Source organism: Tyto alba, unplaced genomic scaffold (genome assembly GCF_018691265.1).
Source record: "Tyto alba isolate M040663 unplaced genomic scaffold, T.alba_DEE_v4.0 Super-Scaffold_2, whole genome shotgun sequence".
In the NCBI taxonomy this organism is placed as follows: domain Eukaryota; kingdom Metazoa; phylum Chordata; class Aves; order Strigiformes; family Tytonidae; genus Tyto; species Tyto alba.
The window spans coordinates 39,736,453-39,759,506 of record NW_024881282.1 but is presented as its reverse complement, the minus strand read 5'-3'; the positions used below and the strand labels follow the sequence as shown (position 1 = coordinate 39,759,506).

Genomic DNA, 23,054 nt, shown 5'->3' with positions numbered 1-23,054 from the left:
CATGGCTCCCAGGGGAGGGTCTCCAGCACCACAGGACAGGCTTAGGCACCAAAGGGAAGAGTATAATTCATAGCACTGCCAAATGCATAATTTATTATCTGCTGTTTCTGATACTGAAAATAATCTTTTTCACATCTATTGTTCACATATGCTCTTCCTGTTAGCAAACATGATGGTTTTCTTAATTTTTTCATGCTCATTTCACAAGAGAATAAGTGTGCACAGAGAAAAAAAAGGTGAGGTATAAGGTTCCTTAATTATCTGGCTAGTGTGGCTTATGGGAATGGTACTTCAGTGTGGTCAGTAGCTATTTTGAATGGTTACACACTTACTTCTCAGTGAAGGCAGTCACTATCAAAAGTGAATCTGGTGACTTAATTTTAACGTAGTTGTATTTTGATCGAAGTTGGGCTGATTTGCCTCACCCTGAAACCACACAACTGCAAGATCTGGAGAAGACCGTCAAAAGCAACGTTCCCTTTGGCTTTCCCAAGGACTCGGCAGCATCTGCCTCATCTGCAGCTGCACGGTGGGATTTCATCAGGTGAGGGGAAAAGAGAAGGATTAGGAGCTCAGCAAAGCAAGGGGCAGGGCGGCGCCTACATCGCCTAGGAATGAATTGCGTTAATTCAACTTGTGAAATAAATGCGACGACATGGGATGCCGGTGCAGTAAAATAAGAGATGTAAACGCCAGAGTGGAGATTGCAGAGGGAAAGGGGGCAGGAGCGAGGGCTTTCTCTTGCTGACCCCGGCAGACCTACCTCTCCTCCAGTGCAGGGGAAGGGACTCGAATATCTGGAAGTGCAAATGGCTCCCCTCTGCCTCACGTCATCCTCCAGCCCGAAGGTGGCCGAGCAGTTAGCAGCAAAGTATTTGTAAGGCTTCCACGTCTCGCCGAAGTCCTGGGAGCGCTCCAGCACCATGGCGGCCGGCCTGGGCGACTTGAAGACCAAAATCAAGTGAGTGAAGTAGAAGGCGGCTTCCAGGTCCAGCCGGATGGTCTCGCGGGGGGCGTCCGGGGCCGCCTGCCACCAGGTGCGGGGCAGGCGGAACGGGGAGTCGGCCATGGCGGAGGCGGGGTGGGCCAGCCCCGCGTGGGCCCCGCTGCACCGGCCGCAAACGGGGCGCTTGCAGCGGCGCTGGGCATCCTCGGCGTAGGCGCAGAAGGGCTCGGCGGCGCGGAGCCCGCAGGCCGTCTCCGTCCGCAGCGCCCGCCCGTGCGCCAGGTTGCCCATCCGGGGGTTGCAGGCCTTTTCGCAGGGGCTGCCCGCTCCCGCCGCGCCACCCAGACCTGCAAGGCAGAGAGCGGGGGGGGATGAAACCGGCTCCCGGGGTGGGCGCACCCCACCCCGTCGGGAGCAGACATCACGGCCCGCAGCGCGCTTTTCGGGGACGCTGCCCCTGCCAAGACCGTTTGCCGCCAGGACCCTCCAAACCCCGGAGGGGCCGAGGGAGAGCACAGCATGCTGCCTGGTGCTCCCCTCTGCGGAGCTCAGTGTGTCTATAAAAGCAAAGCAAACCCAGAACGCCCCAGGGCTTCCCTGCACTTGGGAAAATCCCCACCAAGAGTTGCAGAGCAGAGCAGGCAGCAGGAGAGGTGCCCCCACCTCGCCCTCCCACCCTGAGGGAACCAGAGCAGGGCTGAGGCTTGGGGGCGGTGGCGGTGGCCCTGCCACCCCTGCCCCAACGCCTCCGAGAGCATCCAGGTGGTCCTGGGGAAGGGGAGAAAAGCACAAGAAAGTCAGGCTGACGGCGACACCAGGGCAGTCAAGGCGGCAAGCCAGCGGGAAATCAGGAGATGGCCACGGGGGACAGCACTGCTGCGCCCCAGCTGCCCGATGGCAGATGGGGTGTCAGGGGTGCGAGAACTGGTAGGAATATCTCCTGCCACCAATGACCTCGAATCTTCACCTCCTTCCCCAGCCCTCCATCCCTACCCCAAATCTCCCCCCAGTCCCAAACTGTCGCTGAGGTCAGGGCTGAACCAAAGCACTGTTTAAGTTTGGGAAGGCGGTCACTGATGTGTGTAAAGTGGGGAAAAAAAAAAAAAAAAAAGAATCTAATCCTTGGTTGAAATGATGCTGGCAAGCTGCCTCACAGCTGAGGCTCTGTGGTTTTTGTTCACGTTTCTCTGGAAGACTGGTCGATTTAAAAATCCACAGTTAAAGTGTCAATGAAAAATAAAATAACTGTGGGCTTTGGTGTGAAACCATCTGCAATGTAACCCTCCTGGTGCAGGAATGTTTTATTGAGGGCTTTCCATCTCTTTATTAACAAATGTAACAGTAGGTCGAGGCTGTATTTGATGAACCATAACTGTTTAACATGAAAAAAAAAAAAAAAGCTCTAATGACTTGGATGTGGGCATGCCAAAACATGTGAGGTGACGGGCCAGTCATACATAGTCAGCTTGGTGCACCAATATGGACCAATATGGCTTCTTCTTGGCATTTTTTGTTGTCCAAAGGTCATTTCAGCTTAGCATCCAACAAATCCTTCATTGGGGCTTTTTTCAGTTTTTATCTACAGTATCATAGTTGCAATTAAGCTATATTATGCACTAGCAGGGGCTGAGCCTTCAGAGCCTGACAGTGTTCCCTACTCCTGCTCCTTAAGAAACACCCTGTAAATAAATAATTTCTACCTCCAAAGGTCTCTGCAGGTTTTCTATACCAATTATTCAGAACAGATGTGGACCACTGCTTGTTACGCACCCACTACAAAGCACTTCTGAATCCAGTCTCTGGACTTTGCTGGGTAAGCAGTCTTGGGAAATTTCTTGTGAAAAAGAAATGTTCAGTCAAGTTAGCTTTCTCAAGGGACCTGGTAAAACTGTGTTTGAGATGATCTATATGAACTGTGCAGAATATGTTTACTCTAGCAAAGTAAACAAATAGAACTGTAAAATTAATGTAATATCACATCTCCCGAACATCCTTTTCAAAGCGTTGTATAAACATTAACTACCCTACGCAGCTCTCCTGTGGGGTAGGTAAGTAAGTGCTATTATTGTATTATCAGTTAGGCTTGCCACAAGTTGGCCTAATTTATGTCTTTGGCTGCTTTCCTGGATTCTTTGGCTACGTGTAACACAGCGCAGTTAGCCGCTAAACAAATAGATGAACATTTACTGCGGTTCCCTCAGTTACGGGATTGCAAAGCAGATTTTGGAAGAGGTAAAAAGAGCAGGGCTCAGTGAGCACCGAGACAGGTTGAAGTTATTGTTTGTGTTTATCAAGTCCTTTTTGTTTTTTTGCACACCACTGATTACTGCTCCTGGAGAGGCAGTGAAGGAGGACCTGGTCAGCGGGAGGTTTCCCAGTGACTGGTGACTGTGGTGGTGGTGGCAGGGCTCGGTGTAGCTGTCCCCAGAGAGGGGGCAAGGCTCTGCCTGAGCCTGGCCGGGAGGGGCTGGCTACCAAATTCTCATGCGAGACCCTGGGAGCTGTGAGGATTCGATTGTTCCTAGCTCCTGGTATGCTCCAGCCCTGATCACGTACGTTCACTGACCGCGTCTGTCTTCAGGCCAGGCGTGGAGGGTTCCTTCCTCACCTGGGGCCAGATTTGGGTCCAGGGACCTTGGCTTCAGTAGGATTTGAGAAACGCTGCTGGCACACAGACCCCACTTCCCGTCGCAGGGGTGTGAAGGGGGGGGAGAGGAAACCCCCTCTGAAAGGGTGTTTGTTTTCACTTGAGTTGGAAAGAGTTGCATGACGGATGCAGAGCACCGCATGTTATGAAAAGTGACAGCTTTCTAGTGTAATGCTGGCTGCCACAGGGATTTGGTAAAAGGACAAGTGAGAGCATAAAGACTTCCACACCGTCAGCCACAAGCTCACGACTGCTCTGCCACAGCCCTGGAAAAGGTGATTTTCCTTACTTACACTTAATGAATCTGCCCAACTAAATACTCTCATTCTGTATATTGCACGTGCCACCGGACTGGGATCTTCAGTAATGAGCAAGAGCACGCAGCAAATACCATGACTCACCTGTAAAACATCCATGGAAAATCATATGCTTCCTGCTTAAGCATTCTAGCAACACTTGCCTTGTGATGTTTCACTTCTATCTTGTGCCTGATTAAATGTTTGTTTCCCATCTAGCTTTTTTCTTCTTTTTAAAGAAGAAAATTGGCACTCGGCTCGCGACCGGCGGAGGAAGCGTTATGCAAACTGTTTATGCCCAATTGTCTCCGCTGCGGCGCGGCAGGACCCCGCTGCGGGCAGATCTGACCCGCGAAGTGTTTGTGCTGCGGGAAGGGGCTTTGACAACCCAGCCCTGCCCGTCCCACGGCCCCCCGCGGATCGGGGCACCGCAGCCGCCCCTCTCTCCGCTCCGCGTCCCGCCGCTGCCCCCACGCAGACGGGCCCGGTTCCCGCGGCACCCCACGGCCCACGACGCGCTCAGCCCCCTGCCCAACCCCCCCCCCCCCCCCCCCGCCCAACGGAGCCCGGGCGGGCAGAGGCGGCCCCCACGCAGCGCGGCGCGCCGGGACCCCTCTTTGTCTGCGGCGCGGGGCGCGGAGCTGCGAGCGCTCCTGCCCCTTTCCACGCACACGCGCGCGTCGTCCCCCACCCCACCCCATCCCCCCCCCCGCAGCACGGACGGACACCCGCGCGCGCGGCACAGACAACCCCCCCCCCCCCCTCCCCGCCCCCCCTCAGCCCCTTTCCCGTGCAATACACGCGCAGACACAGACCCGCGCGTGTGCGCCCCGCGGCCACGACACCCCCGTGCAGGCGCGCGCCTGCCGGTGCACGCGCGCGGGGCAGGCACGCGCGTCCGGGCGCACGCGGCGGCCCCGTTATCTGCCTCGCGCGCCCGCGGAGGGAAGGCGAGCCACCCACCTGCAGCGGCGGCGGCGGCGGCGGCGGCGGCGGCGCCCACCAGCAGCAGCGGCAGCAGCGGCCGCATCCCGCGCCCCGTGGCCGAGCGCCCCGTGGCCGAGCGCCCCGCCGCCCCGCGGCGCGACCGGCCCCGCGCGGCATCAGCGCCCTGCGCGGCACCGGGGCGGGCGGGCGCGCACCGCCCCGCCGCCCGCCGCGCACCGCGCACCGCCCCGCCGCCCGCCGCCCGCCGCCCGCAGCGCAGCGCCCCGCCGCCGCCCGCCCCCGCGCAATGCCCCGCCCCGCCCTCCCCCCGTCCCCCGTGCCCCCCCCCCCAGGGGCGGCCCCGCCGCGGGGGGCGGTTGCCGGTGCGCGGCGAGGCGCGGTACTGCAGCGCAGGGCACCGCCAGCCCCGCAGCCCGAGGGAGTGGACCGGCGGCAGCCCACGGGTGCCGAGCCCCGGGCGCGCTGTCGGGGCGGGGAGGGTGGAAGCGAAGCCTGGAAAGGCAGCCCTCCGCGCGCCAGGCTCGGTTTTAAAATCAGAGCGACCTCACTCGCCGCTAACTAAACCCGAGCTGCCCACAGCTCGGGGAGACGATTCTTGGTTTATGGGCTCGCCTCTGGTAACCGCAGGGCTGCGAGACGCAGCCCGTAAGCATAAGGCGTTTTCCGTTCTTTCCCAGGACTTGGCAACCTGGGGCTTAGCTCACAGTTTTTAAGAGCCGTAAAGTCCCGTATGGTCTGTTCGGTTCAACAGCACCGGTCACAAGGAGTTTTGGGCTCCGGTTGCACTCTCCCTCCCCAGCCATTGATACCACCACCCATCTCCCCCAAGATTTTGTTCTGCACTTTTTCACTTCAGATCGTCTCCTTCTCTCCTGCCCCGGGGATTTCTCCAGAGCCATCCTCCGCCCCAGGCAGCCCTGTCTTCTCCTTTCAAGACAATTACTCCTCCTGCTCGTGGACCTCAACCTGCCCTGTGCTCCTGACGCCTCAGGAGAAGTTTTGGGCTCTGGAAACAGGAAAGGACACAATTGGATCTATTTTTTGCCACCAGACTATTACCTTTATCCCAGCAGAGGAACATTAGGAGAACAAGGGTGGAGCACTTCTCAGCAATCACCTTTTTTACTTACCTGAATCCAACCTGGGAGGCCGGAGTGTTGCAAGTGTTACAAAACTTTTCATACTTCTTTCTCTGCACTTTGAATTTGGATAACTTAAGAACAACTCTGTTTCAAAAACCAGCACGCTGGTATCTTAAGACCACCATGCTGCCCTTCTGCAACATGTTTCAAAAATGCCGCACGTTCAGGGCTGCTCAGGGTTATATCACCACCAAAACCCTCCCGGAGAGGTATTTAGTCCCTAATCGTCGGACAGCAGTCAAAGATCTGATTCGCGGGGCGGTGTTATCTCTATATCTATACCTTAAAACCACAGAGAAGCATTTTGCTCATGTTACCGCTGTCATTTTCTCTGCCCTCCAGATGAGCGCGTCTAGACAGGGAGTCCCAGCCCCCGGGCACCTGTCGAGCCCCCCCCTGGCCGCTTGCAAACTACTCAGGGGCTTGTCCTGCAGCCTGCCCGTCACGGTGAGGGCTGCACGCATGCTTCAGAGCCTCCTCACGGCCGCGGCCGTGGAGGAAAAGGATGCTCGGGAGGGTTTCTGCTTCATGTCTCGCGAAAGGGGTGATGTGTTGCTGAGGAATCACGTGGGGGTTTGAGTCATTACAGCCAGGTTGCAGCAGTCACATCATGCAAGGCTGGGAAAGGAAAAGTGCAAGCCACAGGTGAGGAATTTATCCCCATTATAACTCATCACTCATAGTTCCTCCTACGTCAAAAATTGCCAGGTGATAAGTCTGCTGTAGGGTGATAAGTCTGGGCGGACCTGAGCAAGAGCTCGCACTACTGTGTCAGCCCATTTGGCGTCAGGAGCACAGGGCAGGTTGAGGTCCACGAGCAGGAGGAGTAATTGTCTTGAAAGGAGAAGACAGGGCTGCCTGGGGCAGAGGATGGCTCTGGAGAAATCCCCGGGGCAGGAGAGAAGGAGATGATCTGAAGTGAAAAAGTGCAGAACAAAATCTTGGGGGAGATGGGTGGTGGTATCAATGGCTGGAGAGGGAGAGTGCAACCGGGCTCGGGCTTGAGTTAGAAATGAGACAGAAGAGCAGTGGCCAGCGAGGGAAAACAGGAGGGGAGAGGCTACACAGTGGGTATGGAATTGTGGGGATAGAAGAGAGAAAGAGCATGTGGTAAGGACATGCTTTCAGCAGTGGTGGTGTGGGGAGAAGGTCTGATGTTGCTGAAACAGATCCATTGCATAGAAAACTGAAGAGAATAAAGGGCAATTTCCAGGTAGGACACCCAAAAGTCATCTTGAGTATCCAAAAATTTGAGAGTGTTGATGAACTGCCCTCACCTTCGTAGCATAAGCTACAAAGATAAGCTTCATAAGCTCCAAGATGCTGCTGTCTCACATGCCTTGATCCTCATAAGACGAATAATTGAGTTGCATTTTCTTTCCTTCCTAGTTGCACTGCATCCTGATAAAACCTGTTTGCTGTTCCCCAATGAATTTGTTTTACTTGTTGGAGGCCACATAGCCTGCAACTCTGGCCACAGGCAGCTCAGATCTTCCCAACACCCCCTTCCCAGCTCTGGGTCTCCCTCTGGGTCCTCCACAAACACGCATCCGTGAGCGCACCCGAGCCGGTGGCTCTGTGAGTACTCCCCGTGGAGCTGTGCATGACCACAAGCTGTGGGCACCTTCCCAGGGCAGACGTGGCTGCCTGCTGCTTCGCAGGGCTCGTGGGAGTTCAGCAGAGGGTAGGAAGCGCATGGAGATGTTTCAGCACAATTTTGTTTTCTTTGTCTGTCAGTGCTGCTTCTTGAGGTGCCAGAGAAGAAAATCATGTAGTTAAGAGGAGGAGAGTGTTCACCTCCCCTTAAACTCTCTTCAGGTTCATAGGCTTTTGGGTTCATACTGTACCGTTGGTTAAGGAAAAGCAAGAGATGTTTCCAGCTGTCATTCCTGCAGTGTCGTTGTACATAGCCAGGTCAACGGAAAGGCCCAGAAACGTGAAGATCACCCAACTTTATCTGGTGTTTGCATTTCTTGATTACACTTAAGAAGTCTTCAAAGAGTGATGATGGTCCCTGAATATATGTGTCCCAGTAAGTTAGGGGGGAATAAGCGGGGGATGGCCTCTGCCTCCTCAGAGATGCTGAGGAGGTAACCTGGAGGAAGGAGCAGAGCCTCCTGCTTTGGCAGAGGTCGCCAAGGGCCTGACACCATCCCTGGGGAGAGGTAGCAGAAGCCCTTCAGGCTTTTCTGTCACGGTGAAATCTTAGCTCCTGAACTGGGTGACAAGAGAGGGTCCTCTGCGAATCTTTTCTCCCAAGCCCCTGCCAAGCATAGAGATGAGCTGGGATTAACATTTTCAAGTCAGTGTGTGAAGCTAATTTTAGAAGCAAACCAAGGGGGGGAATACCTCACCTACCACTCAGTCAGAGTCTCCTGGGTTAGACTTTTGTCAAAAAAATCTCAAAAATTCAAAAGATCAGATTTACTTTTTAACCAGAGGATTGTTCAAAGATCACCACTTTTTTCTATTGGCATCCATGTAAGTATGCAGAACTCCTGTTACAGTTTAACAGGAGGCCCTTGGGGCCAACGCAGTCTTCCAGACATGCCTGACTATTTTAAGTGGTGTCACTTGTGCCATCTTGTGCCTGCCCATACACTCACTGCTCCTCCACGGACTGGGCCCGGCCCGCTCGGTTCTGTGTGGGGAGCGGACGCGATACCCGAACGGAGCATCGCACTTTGGTGGGAAGATGAGAGGCGGGATCGGAGCGCTATCTGTCGAGCAGTGTGACTGCAGGGCAGCAATTCCAGATGAACAATTACTTATCTCTAGCTCGAGATGCTTATTTTCAGTTTGCTACTTATTTTTCATTGAGGAGCTGTCGTGGTTTAGGCCTGGTTGGCAGCCAACCACAATGCAGCAGCTCTCTCTCCCTTCCCTTCCGGCAATGAGAAGGGACAGAGAGCCAGGCTTGGGGTTCGAGATAGGACTGGGATGGGGAAAAATTCCCCTTTATGATCACGAGCAAGAGGCAGACTCGTTAGGGGAAGAAAAAATAGAACATACATTTATTACAGACACTAACAACACATAACAGAGTAGGACAGTGAGAAGCATTGCCCCATCTTGAGAACACCTTCCCCCCACCCCTCCCTTCTTCCCAGGCTCAGCTCTGCTCCCAATATCTCTACTTCCTCCCCCAGTGGCGCAGGGGCAGGGAATGGGGGGTGCAGTCAGCGCTGCCACTTTCCTTATCTTCGGTGAGGGGAGTGTCCGGAACTTGTTCCTCCTGCTCCATCGTGGTCCCCCGCTCACAGGAGACAGTCCTCCACAAACTTTCTCCAACATGAGTTCCTCCCATGGGCCGCAGCGTTCCCCACACTGCTCCGTCATGGGTCACTAACTTGCTCCAACTGGATTCCCTCCCACAGCTGCAGCCCTTCCCGAGCTGCTCCGGCGTGGGACACCCCCACATGCTGCAATCCTCCCAGCGCTGAATTACAGCAGCGGGGCTACCTTTTCCCATGAGACCCCGGCCTTCTTCGGGCACAGAACCTTGATCAGGCAAGCAGAAGCAACAGGCCATAAATCAATGTCTGCTCCACCGTAGATCTTCATGGGTGGCAGGGGGGGGCCGCCCTGCCGTCTCACTACAGGATACAGGGGGGTCTCTGCTCCAGCACACCTCCCCCCTCCTTTCTTCCTCCATTCCTCCACTGACCTTGGTGTTCACGCAGCTGCAGCAACTCCTTCTCACAAGTCCCACTGCTCGTCACCACGTCCCTTCTTAAATACGTTATCGCAGAGGCGCAGCCGATTGGCTCAATTTCCCAAACAGAAGTGGAGCTGACTTGGAGCTGGGGGAGCTTTGAGAAGCTTCTCACAGGGGGCCGCCCCGATAGCCCCCTCCCCTGCCACCAAAAATCTCCACCACTCACTCAACCCAGGACAGGAGCCCTTTCAGATGCCCTCTGGGCGGGACTGGATGTATACACACACTGCTCAGCAGTAGGTTGCTGGTGGGAGAGATGGGAGGCAAAAGGATCCTCCCCCGCCTCACTGGTGCAAAGCATGTTGTGTTGTGCAAGAACGGCCACCAGACTCCTGTACAGTCCTTCCCTGTGGAAGCTACGCCTTGCTCCATACCATTTTCACTGACCTATTTGCCTTTTCCCTATGTTTTAGGTGATCAACATAAAATATCGAGTGATATAGTACTGGTCCTTCTCTCTACTGCATGGGAGACAGTGATGTTACTGTCTCTATGAGGGATCTACTGGATCAGCAGAAAGTATCCTTTTGACTTTAAAGAAAATTTGGCTGATCCAGATCTGATGGCTCTTCTCAGGAGATAATCCACTCCTCCAACCATGAACAGCAGTTCATGTACCACATAAAAATTTAAATACATTAAAAGGGCTTTGTTGAAAGGAATAGAAATTTGTTTCAACAAAAAATATGGTCTTGATTCAAAGTCCACTGAAGTCAATGGCACTTGACATCTGATCAGTGGATTTTGGATGGGGTCTGAAGCCACATCCCTCTTGCCTGTTTTGGTACCACATCTTTAATCCTTTCTATTAAAACCCCTTGTTAAGTCTTTCACTTTTCATTTTTTTTTTTTTGCAAATCACTGAAAATTTTCCAACCATCATTAAATGAGCAATGAAAACATTTCCCTGACTCACCATATTTTGAAACAGCTTGATTCCTAAGTTTTCTGTATGAAAATAAACCAAAGGATAATCCAGAGCGATAATTACTGATTAAAGCTTCATATTTCCTTGTTTAAGCTCTTGTTAAAGCTGAGTTCTGATATAGGGCATTACCCTACAGATAACTGGAGAAAATGAGGGAACCAAAGTGACCATACTTTTTCCTATAGCCAGTGACTGACTTTTTGGAGCCAAGTATTTTGCATGCTGGACCAGTGTGCATACAAGAATGGGAGCCCTTTCATGGGATTTAGTAATTGGAAATCAAGTCACAGAAGCATTACGGCAGTGATAGTGCTGCTCTTCAGAAGTCTGTAATGAGGATGGAAAGGACTTTATTTCTGCCCACCATGAGGAAAAATGCAAAAGGTCAGTTGGGAACCTGGAAAAGAGAAGAAGAAGAAATCCTGGAGTTACTGCAGTTCATTTTATATGGGGGCAAAGCTGAGACCATTGCAGCCTTTGGGTAGACTTCTGCACACTGCATGTAACGACAAATCCCTTTACTGAGCACAGACAAATCCATTTACTATGTAGTCTGGTAAAGGTTTGAATCCTTTTCCCTTTGGTTATAGCATCAGTCCTTTTAATGCAGAAAAGGGTCTCCTCACACCACTCAAAGGCACTCCTGCGCTCCAGCAAGGGTTCATCATCTGCTCGTGAAATCAGGTATCGCTTCCTCTTACAGACCTCTCTTGGGATTCATGGGAGGGACAAGAGGGTTAAGGCTCATTCAGGTGTCCAGGCGGTCCAATAGCTGCTACGCTTCTCTGACTAAGAGCACCAAAATGCCTTCTGACAGGGATTTGTTTTTGGAAGGAAGGTCAGCCCCCGAGCCCAGTGCCACAGGAGATTGCCTGGCACCACAGAGAGCTGGGTCCAGGCGCATTAGATTCTGTGCGTCCACTGCTAAAAATACCCAACCCAAACCCCTATTTTCAACAATACTTTTTAAAGGTTCTGCCATCTTTGTGGAAGTAAGGAGTGAGTTGGTGTTTTACTCTCCGAACTGTACCAGCTTGAAAACCACATCAATTATTTTTCACGTGCAGCTGGTTTTTATCCATAAGCCATGGCTCCAGGCACTTTGAGTTCTTTTTTTTTTTTTTTTTTTTCCCCTTTCTCTCTCCCTCTCTTCTTACCATCCATTTTTGACAAGCAGGAATGAAGGGGAACCAGATAATCTTCCCATGTCCCGTTTATAGGGGGATTCAGGAGGGAAAAAAAACAAGGCAAAAGAGAAAAAGAGAAGTGTTGGTAGGCAGTTGGCATAATTTTTTGCAATAACACTTGTGTTTGCCGGGTTATTGCTGTCACTGTTTTCTTAGCTCCCAAGTAACCTCGGCCCCTCCACCTTCCCCCCTTTCCTGTGTAACTGATATGCAGGTATCAAGACAAAGATGAAATTTAAATGCCATAGAAACCCACAGCACAGACGCTTCCTACGTCAGTTCTCTGCTCCATCCTGCGTGCTACAAATTATTAGGAGGATTAACCTGCTGGCTGCTTCCTGCATGCCACCTCTGCCAACTTCAGCATCTAGTCAGCAGAAAGCCTCCGAAACACTCCTGGCAGCCAGGGAGAGCAGCTGGGGTGGCAAGAGGTAGCCGGGGTGGAGAGGCAGCTGGCCATGGCCAGCAGCGCTGGGGCTGGCAGTGGGACGAGGCCGGGCACAGCCCTCCCGGCCCCTCGCTGGCTCTTGTTTCAGCCTTGGCGCCCAGCCCGAAAACTGGGAGCAAGGTGCCGGAGGGCAGCCCAGCAGCCATCAGCGGCTGCGGCGGCGGGAAGCGAGGCCAGGAGGAGTGAGCTGGGGGCAGAGGGAGAGGGGTTAGGTGAGGACGCCTGCCGTCACCTCTCTGCCACCCTCCAAGCCATACATGCTGCCTTGTGCTGGAAAGCCACCAAGTGCAGCAGGGTCAGCGCATCTTTTGTCTCTGAGGAATGCCTGGCTGGCCACAGCACACTGCAGCCTGTTTCTCGATTCCTGATGTCAAAATAACACTCAGCCATTGCTCTGCCTTGCTGCCAATGTAAGGTGAGCTAAACCCTCAACACTGGGCTTCAGGGCGACCGAGGGAGGTGTCCTCTGCCAGCTGGTGTTAATACGTGTGTGGAGACAGAAACCACTGTGCCGTGCTCCCCCCTGTGCCTTCTCCATCAGGATGGGAGGACAGAGAAGGTATGTTTGCTTCCACCTCTCAACCAGGGCATCTGCCAGCAGGACCTACTTGCAGGAGCTCAGGTTTCTGGGGACACAGATGCTGGTGGGGCTGTGCCACCCGCTTTGGCATCCACTCTTTGCCTTTTGGTTCAGTCCCTGAGCATCATCCTTCCATAATCCTCCTCACCCCCAGGCTGCCGAACAGGCCGGGTGCCCTGGGGACTCTCATGGCATCCAGCTCTTCCATGGTGACCTGGCTGAGGGGAATTTGGCGCTGAAACGCATGCACAAGCCTATTGCAGTGCACCTTACAGAAAGGTAATTAAGCAGAGACAGCTGCAGGGACTCTCAGATACAAACACAGAATGCGTTTAGAAAATGGGCTTAAAATGTAACTTCATAAATCAGGAGTAGGCACTGGATAGTCAGGGCTTCCTCCAGGGCAGTGACTTGCTGCTGAACCTGCCTCCCCAGTGAGATCATTTGAGAACCACATTACTTTTGAATTAAATGAGGCTTAATAGCCTTCAGTTACAATCACTACTCATGTGGAGGAAAGATGGCATTAGTAGAAAACAAGACATTTTTCCAATGTGCCTCTGACTGCCTGATCAACAGGATGAGCAACGAAAATCCAACAAACTGAATCTAGAAGGAAGGTGGAAGGTGCCCACTGCTAGACAGCTTCCTTTCCATGAGACTCTAAGAAAAAGCCCTATGTTATTCCCAGGCACACAAAGTCTTAATTCAGTGTTGTGTAGCTTGGTCCTTTTGTCCACTTGTGAGTGAAAGTGCCACGTAGCGTTGCTAAGAGAAAGAAAATGCGGCAGCACAGATATGGTGGAGTACCAAGCACTGGATCTGATGGTGGGCTCAGGCTATACCTTTTTGTGCTTTTGTGTGGAAGACACAAAAAGGTTCAATTTGTCCTGCTGGCTCAACATCATCTTTTGTTCTGTTAGCTCAGGGTCCAAAAATGCTGCTTTTACAGCCAGCACTTATAGATTTGCAAAGCAGAGTGGGCATACTGAGAAGCAGAAAAATGCACCCTGGAGATGCACTGGAACATCTCAGGCACTGGAGAGGATACCCATTCATGCACATGGGCACAGAGAAATCCTGCCTCTTTTGGGGCTCAGGTAATTAGTGTTATATATCTCAAGAGCTAGAGTTTTTACAGCACAGACTGGGACTGAACTTGGCTACACTTCTATTTCTCCCTGTGTCAATTTATTAACATCTGTGAAGGTAAATTGCAAAACATAATGCATGTGATACAGTGGCATCATTAGTACTTACTATAATCTTTACATCTGAGGGCACTTACGTATTCCCACCGGAAAACTGAATATCTGAGATAGTTTGTACATACTACGGAAAGTGTGAATAATATACATGGTAAAGAGATGACACTCTTTACCAAACCAAAAGGTTGTCCTTAAAATCTTGACCTCCAGCATGGTAGAGAAATCTGTCTATCCCCATGCACCTTTCCTTAGTATCAAAATCTCAGCTCAGATGTTGCTTTTGCTGTGGGGTCTTGGCAGCCCTTCCACCCGCTCTAGACATTGTTTTGCTTTCTGTTGGATGTACATGCAGGATGACCTCATGGCTATTTCTGGTCTCTGACAATAATCTCCTCTCTTTTGATTGGCAGAGGACAAAGCCATTCCATATTTATGATTCCTTGACCTGTATGAGACTAATGTGCAGGCAAATGTGCACAGTAAGACCCATCAAATTAGGATGCAGTAGAAAGACTCGGTCACAGAAAGAGCTCATGCACTCATTACAGTCATGCTGCAGGTTACTGTGTGTGAGTATCACTGAGTGCTGGCATAAGTTACAGTGGAAATGACACCTTAAAATGGAGTTTCTTCTTCTGTACATCTAACACACATCTAGCAAATTATCTGGAGTATATCACGTAGTCAAATGAATTAGCTTCCTATATGTGGAAATGGAAGACCACTTAGCTCTTTAAACTGAAAGAGCTCCATAAATGTGGAAAGTGCTATGTCCATACTGTTGTGGCAGCATAATGCAGCAGAGCTATGGATTCACATAGCTTGTGCATGTGCCTCTGCATTTAGTCTAGTCACCCTTTGGCTGCTATCAAATTTGGATCACTAGGGAGTTTCTAAACATAATTTTTTATAGGTAGTTAAATACGACAGCTCTGGTTGTTCAGTGTGTCTGTGGATGTAGGGCATGTACAGAGTGGGAAGACAGCCAGGGAACCAGCGTAAGTAACACTATTCCCAGCTGCCTTATTCTGGCATATGTTAAAGATGCCAGGGGCCTCGTGACTTTTGCTCTGGTTGAAAATTGAGCAATTAAGCTAAATTAACCTTCATTAATCTCTTGCTTACAGCTAGATTTGGTACCTCTAAACCATGCTGCAGGCAGCAGTGAAGACATGAAATATTAGCATGGCCAGAAAGAAGCCCGATCTCCTCTGAGAGTCCTCCAGGGGATCTCCATCCTCCTCAAAGCAGCTCAGATTTCCAGGGCCTGATGTGTGTGCCTCTGATTCCACAACATCCAGCAGAAACATGGGGATCTGGAGATACTTCGCAGTACATACCAGTAAAATGACAGACTGTTACCAGAGGACACACTAGACACGTGCCTTTACCCAAGAGGTGTAGGAGGAGCTCTCAGAGAAGAAAGACAAGTTGAGCCAGCTTCACTCTGCACAGTCTCTTCTCACCCAACATAGACCCAGGCTGATCTGGTAAATTCACAGGAGGAACAGACAGTATAGCTTCTATAGGGCTGGGAGGTGTTAAATGCCCAAGTCACTTCGGCAAATGGGTTTTGGGGACTATTGAGCAGTCACCCATTTTGCCTGGGTCTTAAATAAGAGCAGAAGGGAATGCCACATCTGCATTCAGCCAGGTGCAATAGTTCATCTAGGTCTTTCAGCAAGGAACTGTGGACTCATATAAAGCCTTCTTTAAGTGATTGCTTTAAACTCTTGCCTGAAATCTGCAGATTTCAGGTAATTTTGATAGCTGATGGCTGAAGACCACTTTTGCTGCGCAACCAGCACCTCCTTCAAGTACCACTACTTGAAGCTGTGACTGTGCTTGGAGGAGGAGGAAAAAGCACACAAGGACAGATACCAGCCAGACGCTACTTAGTTTGTACAAATGAGACCATTCTATAAACAGCCCTGATGCTCTTGCTCACAAGGGTATGTTATTCAGTGGGGAGCTGGGACATTTTTACAGCATTTTTGAAGCAGGAGTTTGAGTTGCTATGTATGCTTACAGTGGGACATGCCAAAAATGGGGGGCGGTGTGTGTTGCTCTCTTTTTTCCGTTGCTCTTGACTTGGTTTCCTGCCAGGTTTGCTGTTAAGCCTGAGGTGGGGCCTCTGCTTGGGGTCAGGTGGCACAGCTGCCCTTTAAGATATGATTGCTTTTGATGCTTAGGTTGGGGAGATTCAGCTGAGACTGCTCTGCTGAAGGTCCTTGGCAAACATTACACTGTCAATCCTCATGGATTTCCAAGCTGTCTCAATGGTGGGCCCCTGAAATCACTGAGGGTCAGGGTGCTTCTGTAGCACTTCAAGGCCATGGAAGCATTATTGTCAAGAAAATCAAAATCACTACCTAGGACTGAATCAGTAGCTGTTTGGGGTTTTTTTCAGTTCATAATCTGATAAAAAATGTGGTTGTTTTCTTTTTGGACAACTTCACATTAAACAAAAAGAACAACATTAATCATACCAGTTTCTTATTCCTGAAATGAAAGTCTGAACACCACTGATTTTTTGAGCACCTTTCTTCATATCCTTAGATGTTGCTACTGGCTGTGGTCCCTGAAAGTTTTGCTATCTGCCATTTTCAGCATTCTGAAACACCAAGTTGCTAAAGAAGCTGAAGGAGTGAAAGATGCCCTCAGCCGCAGTAAAGTATTGGTTTGAGTCCTGAGCATAATTAAACCCCCTTGACAGGAAAGCATCCTAAACAACCAGCTATTGTAGGCTGAATTGTTCTCGGTGCTTTTTCTTGCTCATTTAGATTTCCTTAGCAAGTTTTGCAGCCTGCTGAAGCAGAGGTACTATGCATGAGAGGATGGCTTCATCCTTCATCACCTGGTGCTTTGGGCACCATGCTAGGAAGAACGGCCCATCTCTACAATAATATTTATCTGAGTGTATAGTAAATGTATATGCAAAGAGGCACAGTGTCAGCAGAAGCAAGCAGAAGCAGCATACCCTGAAACACCCACCAAAACCCAGAGCAGTGTGGTAGGAGATACAGGTGTAAATGTCTGCAGGTAGAGAAAGGGCTTGAATCCGCGTCTTCTGCATCCTGAAGGATGCATCCTGAATGCACTGCTATTTCAGCTGGGATAGCACCAGCAGCAGCCAGTATTGGTATTATTACTGATTGAATTTAAGCTTTTGCCTTAATCACAAATGAGTAATAAAATTTGCTGTGGATATTATGTAAAGGTTTATTCCAGCATTTCCAAATCATTACTTCTTGTTACAGCCAAATCTATGTGCTTAATCTATAATATTTTCAGCTACTCCAAACTGCATTGTTCAGTGACTGAAAGCTTTGACATGGATTTTTTTTCTCCTTGTCCTGAACTGATCAGCTGAAACACATTTCATATAATTCAAGGAGAAAAATTCTGGTCTCTTTGGTATGGAAAACAAAAATAAATGAGCTTTCATTTCTTTTGTGTCTTTTCTTGATCTCCTCTTCTTGTTTTCTTCCTTACTATCTGTTCTTTTTGAGTCTAAAACTTTCACTGCTTTTCCATGTAGCAGCCTAGATCCATCCTTTACTCCCTGACACCATGGTCTTTAATTACCTCCTGTTCACAAAACCAATTTTACCTCTGTAGCCTACATTTGGTATCTGTCTTCTCATCCCTGATCTGCCATTCATGCTTGCCCTCTGCTTCCCCATCTCTTTCTCTTCCCTCATTCTCCTTGTGTTGGTATATTTTTTACCGGATTAGTATAAGATTGTGTGTAAGAAATTACCCCTAAGGAATATGAGACAATCAAACAAAAAAGGAAATGCTCAAGCACGATAGACTGTACTTTTCTGGGTCATTATAACATTCATTACTTTGTGCTGTAAAGCATGAGTCCAAAAGCCAAGTGATCTGCAGAACTAAAAAATGTGAGAAAATCACTCTTTGTGCTTTCTTTCTGTATAAAACGAGTCTAGACCTCTTGAAAAGTGTCCGCTGATAGCCTTGAAACCCCTCCTTCACAGGACAAGCACAGTACTACAGTGACAAAGTAACTGTTGTTCTTATCATCTGAAAACAAGAAAGTCCAGCAATGCAGTGGCATGTTTCCACCCTTACACCTGTAAAATCTCTGAAAGACAAAAATGGGAGTAGTCTTGGCACTGTAGGAGTAGTAGTGTGGTTTGTAAACAAATTCCCTGATAATTTCTACTTATTGCTCACTGGTTGGATTTGCAGAGCAGTTCTGGCACATGAGAACAAGATTTCCTTTGAAGGCTCCTAAACCTGAGCCTCTGCTCCAGGTGAGCATGAGCAGCACTCCAGCACCCAGGGGCACATACAGGATCACACGAACCACCAGTCCTTCAGGCAGCTATAAGCCACGTGCATGATAAGGACATTACAGTCCAAAGAAATACCTTTGGACATGCGCAGGGTAGATGCTGCTTTGATCTACTGCTCTGTCTAGCATGATGAATTACCTGCTCATGTCCTGGATCTGTAATGCCCTGACGCCCGTAGTCCCATTCCTGGGCACCTTGTGCTCTCCATCCCCTTACATGGAGCACAGACAGCTCGCTCGGGGCAATATGGACAAGATGCCTAAAAAGCAGATGACAAGATGCTCAGATTTGCAACACTTCTTTCTATTTGTGGCCCCAGTCCCAGTGGAAATTGCATTCTTACTCACTGAAGCCCCGTTAAGCCTTTCAACCCTAGTCCTTTAGCTTGAGTTTTATGAAACCAGGGGGAGTGGGTTCACTGCCCACTGACAACACAGGCAATGAATTAATGTTCCTTATGCCCTAAGACCTTTTCTGTAATAGAAAAACTCCTTAGACAGGACCTAGAGGGCTGTTCACCGCCTTGGGAAGCCCACTGCTGGAAAGATGTTGACATGCTGAAGGGACTCGTACAAGAGCAGGAGGAATCAAAGGGGGAGGACAGACCTCTGCTAGCTGGACAGACAACTAAGTCTGATCTGGCTGAACAACAACTGGAGAGATACGCTGGTGGTATATGAGTCATGGTATGGTTGTTCAAGGCAGTACAGCATGCAGTGCAGCTGAGCAAAAGAAAATCGTAACTGAATGCCTGGAAAAATTAAGTGAAAGAAGAAATGAAAGAAGTTTAGGGGATTTCCAGCTCTGTTAAAAAACATAATATGGATAATATAGGAATTTCACAGCACTGAGAGAGTGAGACAGATGAGAGACTCCTTTCCATTTCTAGTTTCTTTATCTTTACAGACCTTAAAACAGAATGTGCTGACCTGCAGAGCAAAGATTTTTAAGGGAAGCAAATACATACATAGTTGCATATCAATGAACAGTCTGTAGCAACTGGCAGGATCAAAAACTTTTTAAAGACACAGAGCAGACACCAAACTCTGGGGAATATCTCTAACTATGGTCAGATAATTCCATACTTTTCCATTCTGGGCTTACTTGGCTCTTAACCAGGTCTCAGCCATTCTCAGAGATGGGACATTGAATGACTGGATTATGACTGAGATAATGTTCTTCCTTGGTTTAAAAACAGAAAGCACTGGAAAAGCATTAAGAGAGATAAGCAATGCTTAAGAGGAAAATTCAGAATGATCCAGGAGTTAGTAAGGCTGGGAATATTTTTTATAGCTTTGTGATTTTGGCATCGGACAAAATTCTAAATACATTCCTGACAGATGAGATCCCCAAACATCTGGAGAGATACAAGACGATAAGAAACCACTTATTCACTTTTCATAATGGATAAATTTAGACATTTCTAACAGCTGGAGTGACTGTTAGACTTGGGCAGAGCTGTGTATGTAAGCTGTCAGAAGTTCAGCAGAGGAACAGTCTGACAGCCACGCTGGCCAGGGCTTTACCTTGCTATCAGCAAGGGGAGGATTTCCCAATTGCAAGGGGGTAACAAAATTCTTCCCATGTCCTGCATGGACCACTGCAGATCTGGGTGCTGGGAATGAATTCCTGTAGCTCTTGTAGACCAGTGATATCCTAACCCCCCCCCCCCAGGTACCTGGTAAAGAAATGTTTACAGGACTCTACAGACTGAAACAACAGGTCTGAACACCATTCGCCCCTGATGCTCCCTGGAAAACTGCTGCTTTGGGAAAGGGGTTTCTAACAACCCTGGCAGGGACATGGGTTTCCTCCAGGTCCCTTTTTTGTGCCGGGGTCCGGCCATGGGCTCCAGCAGCCTTGTGTAACCGCAGCACTCGCAGCATTGCACCCTGCAAGGGAGGGAACGGACACGACAAACCCCAGACCACGAACCGGGAGGTATTTTGCTATCTTACTGCCCTTGCCTAAATATGTCTGAGCTTCTGGAAACCAGGCAGGAGTGGAACACCATAGGACAAACGGCTCAGATTTTTAATGAGTTTAAAATAGGTTTGAAATCAAAGAAGGTGAGATCCAGTGATCCAATGTCGACTGACGTTCCTGAGAGGCAGCCAAGAAAAACAAGCTGCTGTTCAGAAACCTGCCAAAGAACAAAGGAGAGAAGAAGGAGATGAAAGGGAGAATGGAAAAAAGAGTGAAGCCATCAGCTTAATACGTGTATCTAGCAGAGGACTGCCATGTCAGTACTAGTGTCTAATGAGGTCAGATGAAAAAGGATTTTTTGTTCGATAAAAGTATGTTGATGTGTTTGAAATGTCTCTGATTTTAATAAGAAAGTAATTTCTAATTTCTAAATACATTTCAAGCCATGAATTACCTTTCCAGATTGGATGGAATAAGAACAAGTTTTGAGATTTGATATGGTTTAAAGGGAATTAAAGGGGTCGTTTGTCTTTCTCTACCCATCTCCAATGTATAAAGCAATATTGCCCTCACGTTTGTTGATCTAAACTGAAGTATCTCCCTCATCCTGTACTATTTATTTCTCTTTTCTAGTGTAGAAAGGCCAGAGAAAATGAAGATGTAAAAATGAAATTAACTTTTTTTTTTTAATAAGGGCTTAAACAAAAAAGGTTTTTTACTTGTCTGAAACCATGTTTTTTTAAGCCATTTCAGCAAAAATTTTGTTCTGAAGTGTTCCAACACAAAGTAATGCTCATTTTGATCTGCTGCTTTATTTAACATACAGCATGTTCCCTGTTGCTGCAGCAATATATCACTAAATCTGAGCAAACTTCACTATTCTTTGAAAGGCAAGGAGATATGGAATGTATTATTTTTTTCACATTTTATGAAGAGTAATACAGACACAATGAAAGTAATGAAATCATTCCAGCCTGCAAAGGAAGCAGAGATAGAACCAAGAGCACAGGTTCAAAACAGAGCCTGGAGAAAAGTCAACAGTGACTCATTAGATTGCAGTTGTGAAGGGTTAGTCCCCAGTCTTCATCTTCAGTGCAGTGATTTATATTTTCTATCTTGGGACAATGATTTTTTCAGTGAGTAATTATGTGGGTTTGTCTGTGGCCTCCTACGCACGGAAGCTCTGTATTCTGTGAAAAGCAATGTCCTGTGGGGTTGACACTGAACTGTCTGACAGCAGATTTTAGTGTTCAGTGAGCAGCAATGATTGCTTGTATTTTTGAAATCAAGAATGGATATGAAATACAGTTTGGGTTTCTTTTCCCTAGTTGATTTTCAAGATAATTCTAAAAAACAAGATTAAAGCACAATCCTCAAAACCCAGCAACCAGTTTGCATATGTCCACATAACAACAGTAACATTCATGATGTTGCTGGGACATGCGTTGTCTTTATGGGCTCTTGGTGTAAGAATTTTAATTTATCTTAAGTTAAAGGTTTAAAGCTTGTTCTAGCTTGTTCCAAAAATCTTTTGTAATATTAACTGATTTAAGTCAAGTATTTTCTGTCAGGTATAAGATTTGTCATAAATCACAAGAAATCTTGTAATAATGTAGTTCTGAGCATTATGTCTCAAAAAAGTCCCTTTCATAATGGGAAATACTGTCTTATGCTTTTTAATGTCTTTCTTTCCTCCCTTCCCTTGGGCTGTTCTTTTTTTCTTTCTTTTGTCTTTTCTAGGGAAAGTAAAGCTTTCCTTTGGACTGACTGGAGAAAATCAACCAGTTAAAGTCTATGTTTGTATCTTCTTTATCTCCCTCTAATAGAGTCAATTTCCTTTCATGTGCACAAATATTTAGTACATTGGACTCCACATTTACCATTTAGTTTCTCCTCGGTAATTTCCCACTTGAGATCTTTAGCAAAGATGGGCATGAGTGAGCTTATGGAATAGACTTCTAGATGCTGGGGACAGTCAGTTCAGAGCCAAAGCCACCTCTTGTGTATGACCAACATCCACAAACATCCAACCCAAAACACCAGAACCAGGTAATGCTGCCTGTTGGAGCAGATTCTCCTAACGTAAAGACATCTCCTGGATGCTACCCTCCTTCTTGTACACCCTCAGGAAGCCCAGGGCAGAAGGTTCCATCCCACCAGCACAGGGATGCCCAGAGCAAAGGTAACAAACCTGTGCTGGGCCGTGTGCCCATTTGCAATGTTTTATTCCCCTCTGGGCAGTGTTCAGTGGTAAGCCAGGGCCGTGCACTTCAATCCATAACACTGAAGGAGCATGTGAAACAGGAGAAAGCAGATGCTGGCACTAAACAAAGCCAGTGAAGGGCTGTCTTTGATCAGGGAACCCATCCAGGACCAGCTGACGGGAGAGGCTGTGTCCCAGCTGATGTTACCACTCTGCGGTGACTCAAGGCAGGCAGCAGCTTTAGCTAAGCTGCATACAGCAGAGTTGCTGAGAGATGGCCATTTACTTGTTTCAGATCAAAACATGAAAGGAGCAGCTGCTGCAGCCTCTTCAGTTTCCAGAAAAACCTCACAGGAGTGTGCAGGTCTTTGGGGAATATGTCTGTGCAATATGCTTGCACGTCGAGTCCCATACTGGGGACTTTGATGTATTTCTGTGGCAGACTGAGAACCCTGTTTTGATCACATTGCTTCACCTCATCTCCCTTTTCCTTTCAAAGAGTGTTGGCCCCATCACTGGTAAGCTTTGAAGCTGGTCTGGCCAAATGGGAGTCCT

The 23,054-nt window shown here is 48.8% G+C and overlaps 1 protein-coding gene across 2 annotated transcripts in view; it reads right to left on the bottom strand.

Annotated features, from left to right (window-relative positions):
* Positions 1 to 4,964, bottom strand: part of NTN4 (netrin 4) — a 48,521-nt gene extending 43,557 nt beyond the window's left edge. Inside the window, exons 1-2 of one of the 2 annotated variants that reach the window (XM_042792834.1) lie at positions 4,861 to 4,964; positions 764 to 1,298 (exon numbers count right to left, since the gene is read on the bottom strand). In XM_042792834.1, coding sequence (XP_042648768.1) covers positions 764 to 1,298; positions 4,861 to 4,919 — 594 coding nt within the window. In that variant the 5' untranslated portion in view covers positions 4,920 to 4,964. Of the gene's footprint in view, positions 1 to 763; positions 1,299 to 4,852 lie in introns of both variants that reach the window. The other variant, XM_042792832.1, reaches the window with a different exon arrangement.
* Between the last annotated feature and the right edge of the window lie 18,090 nt (positions 4,965 to 23,054).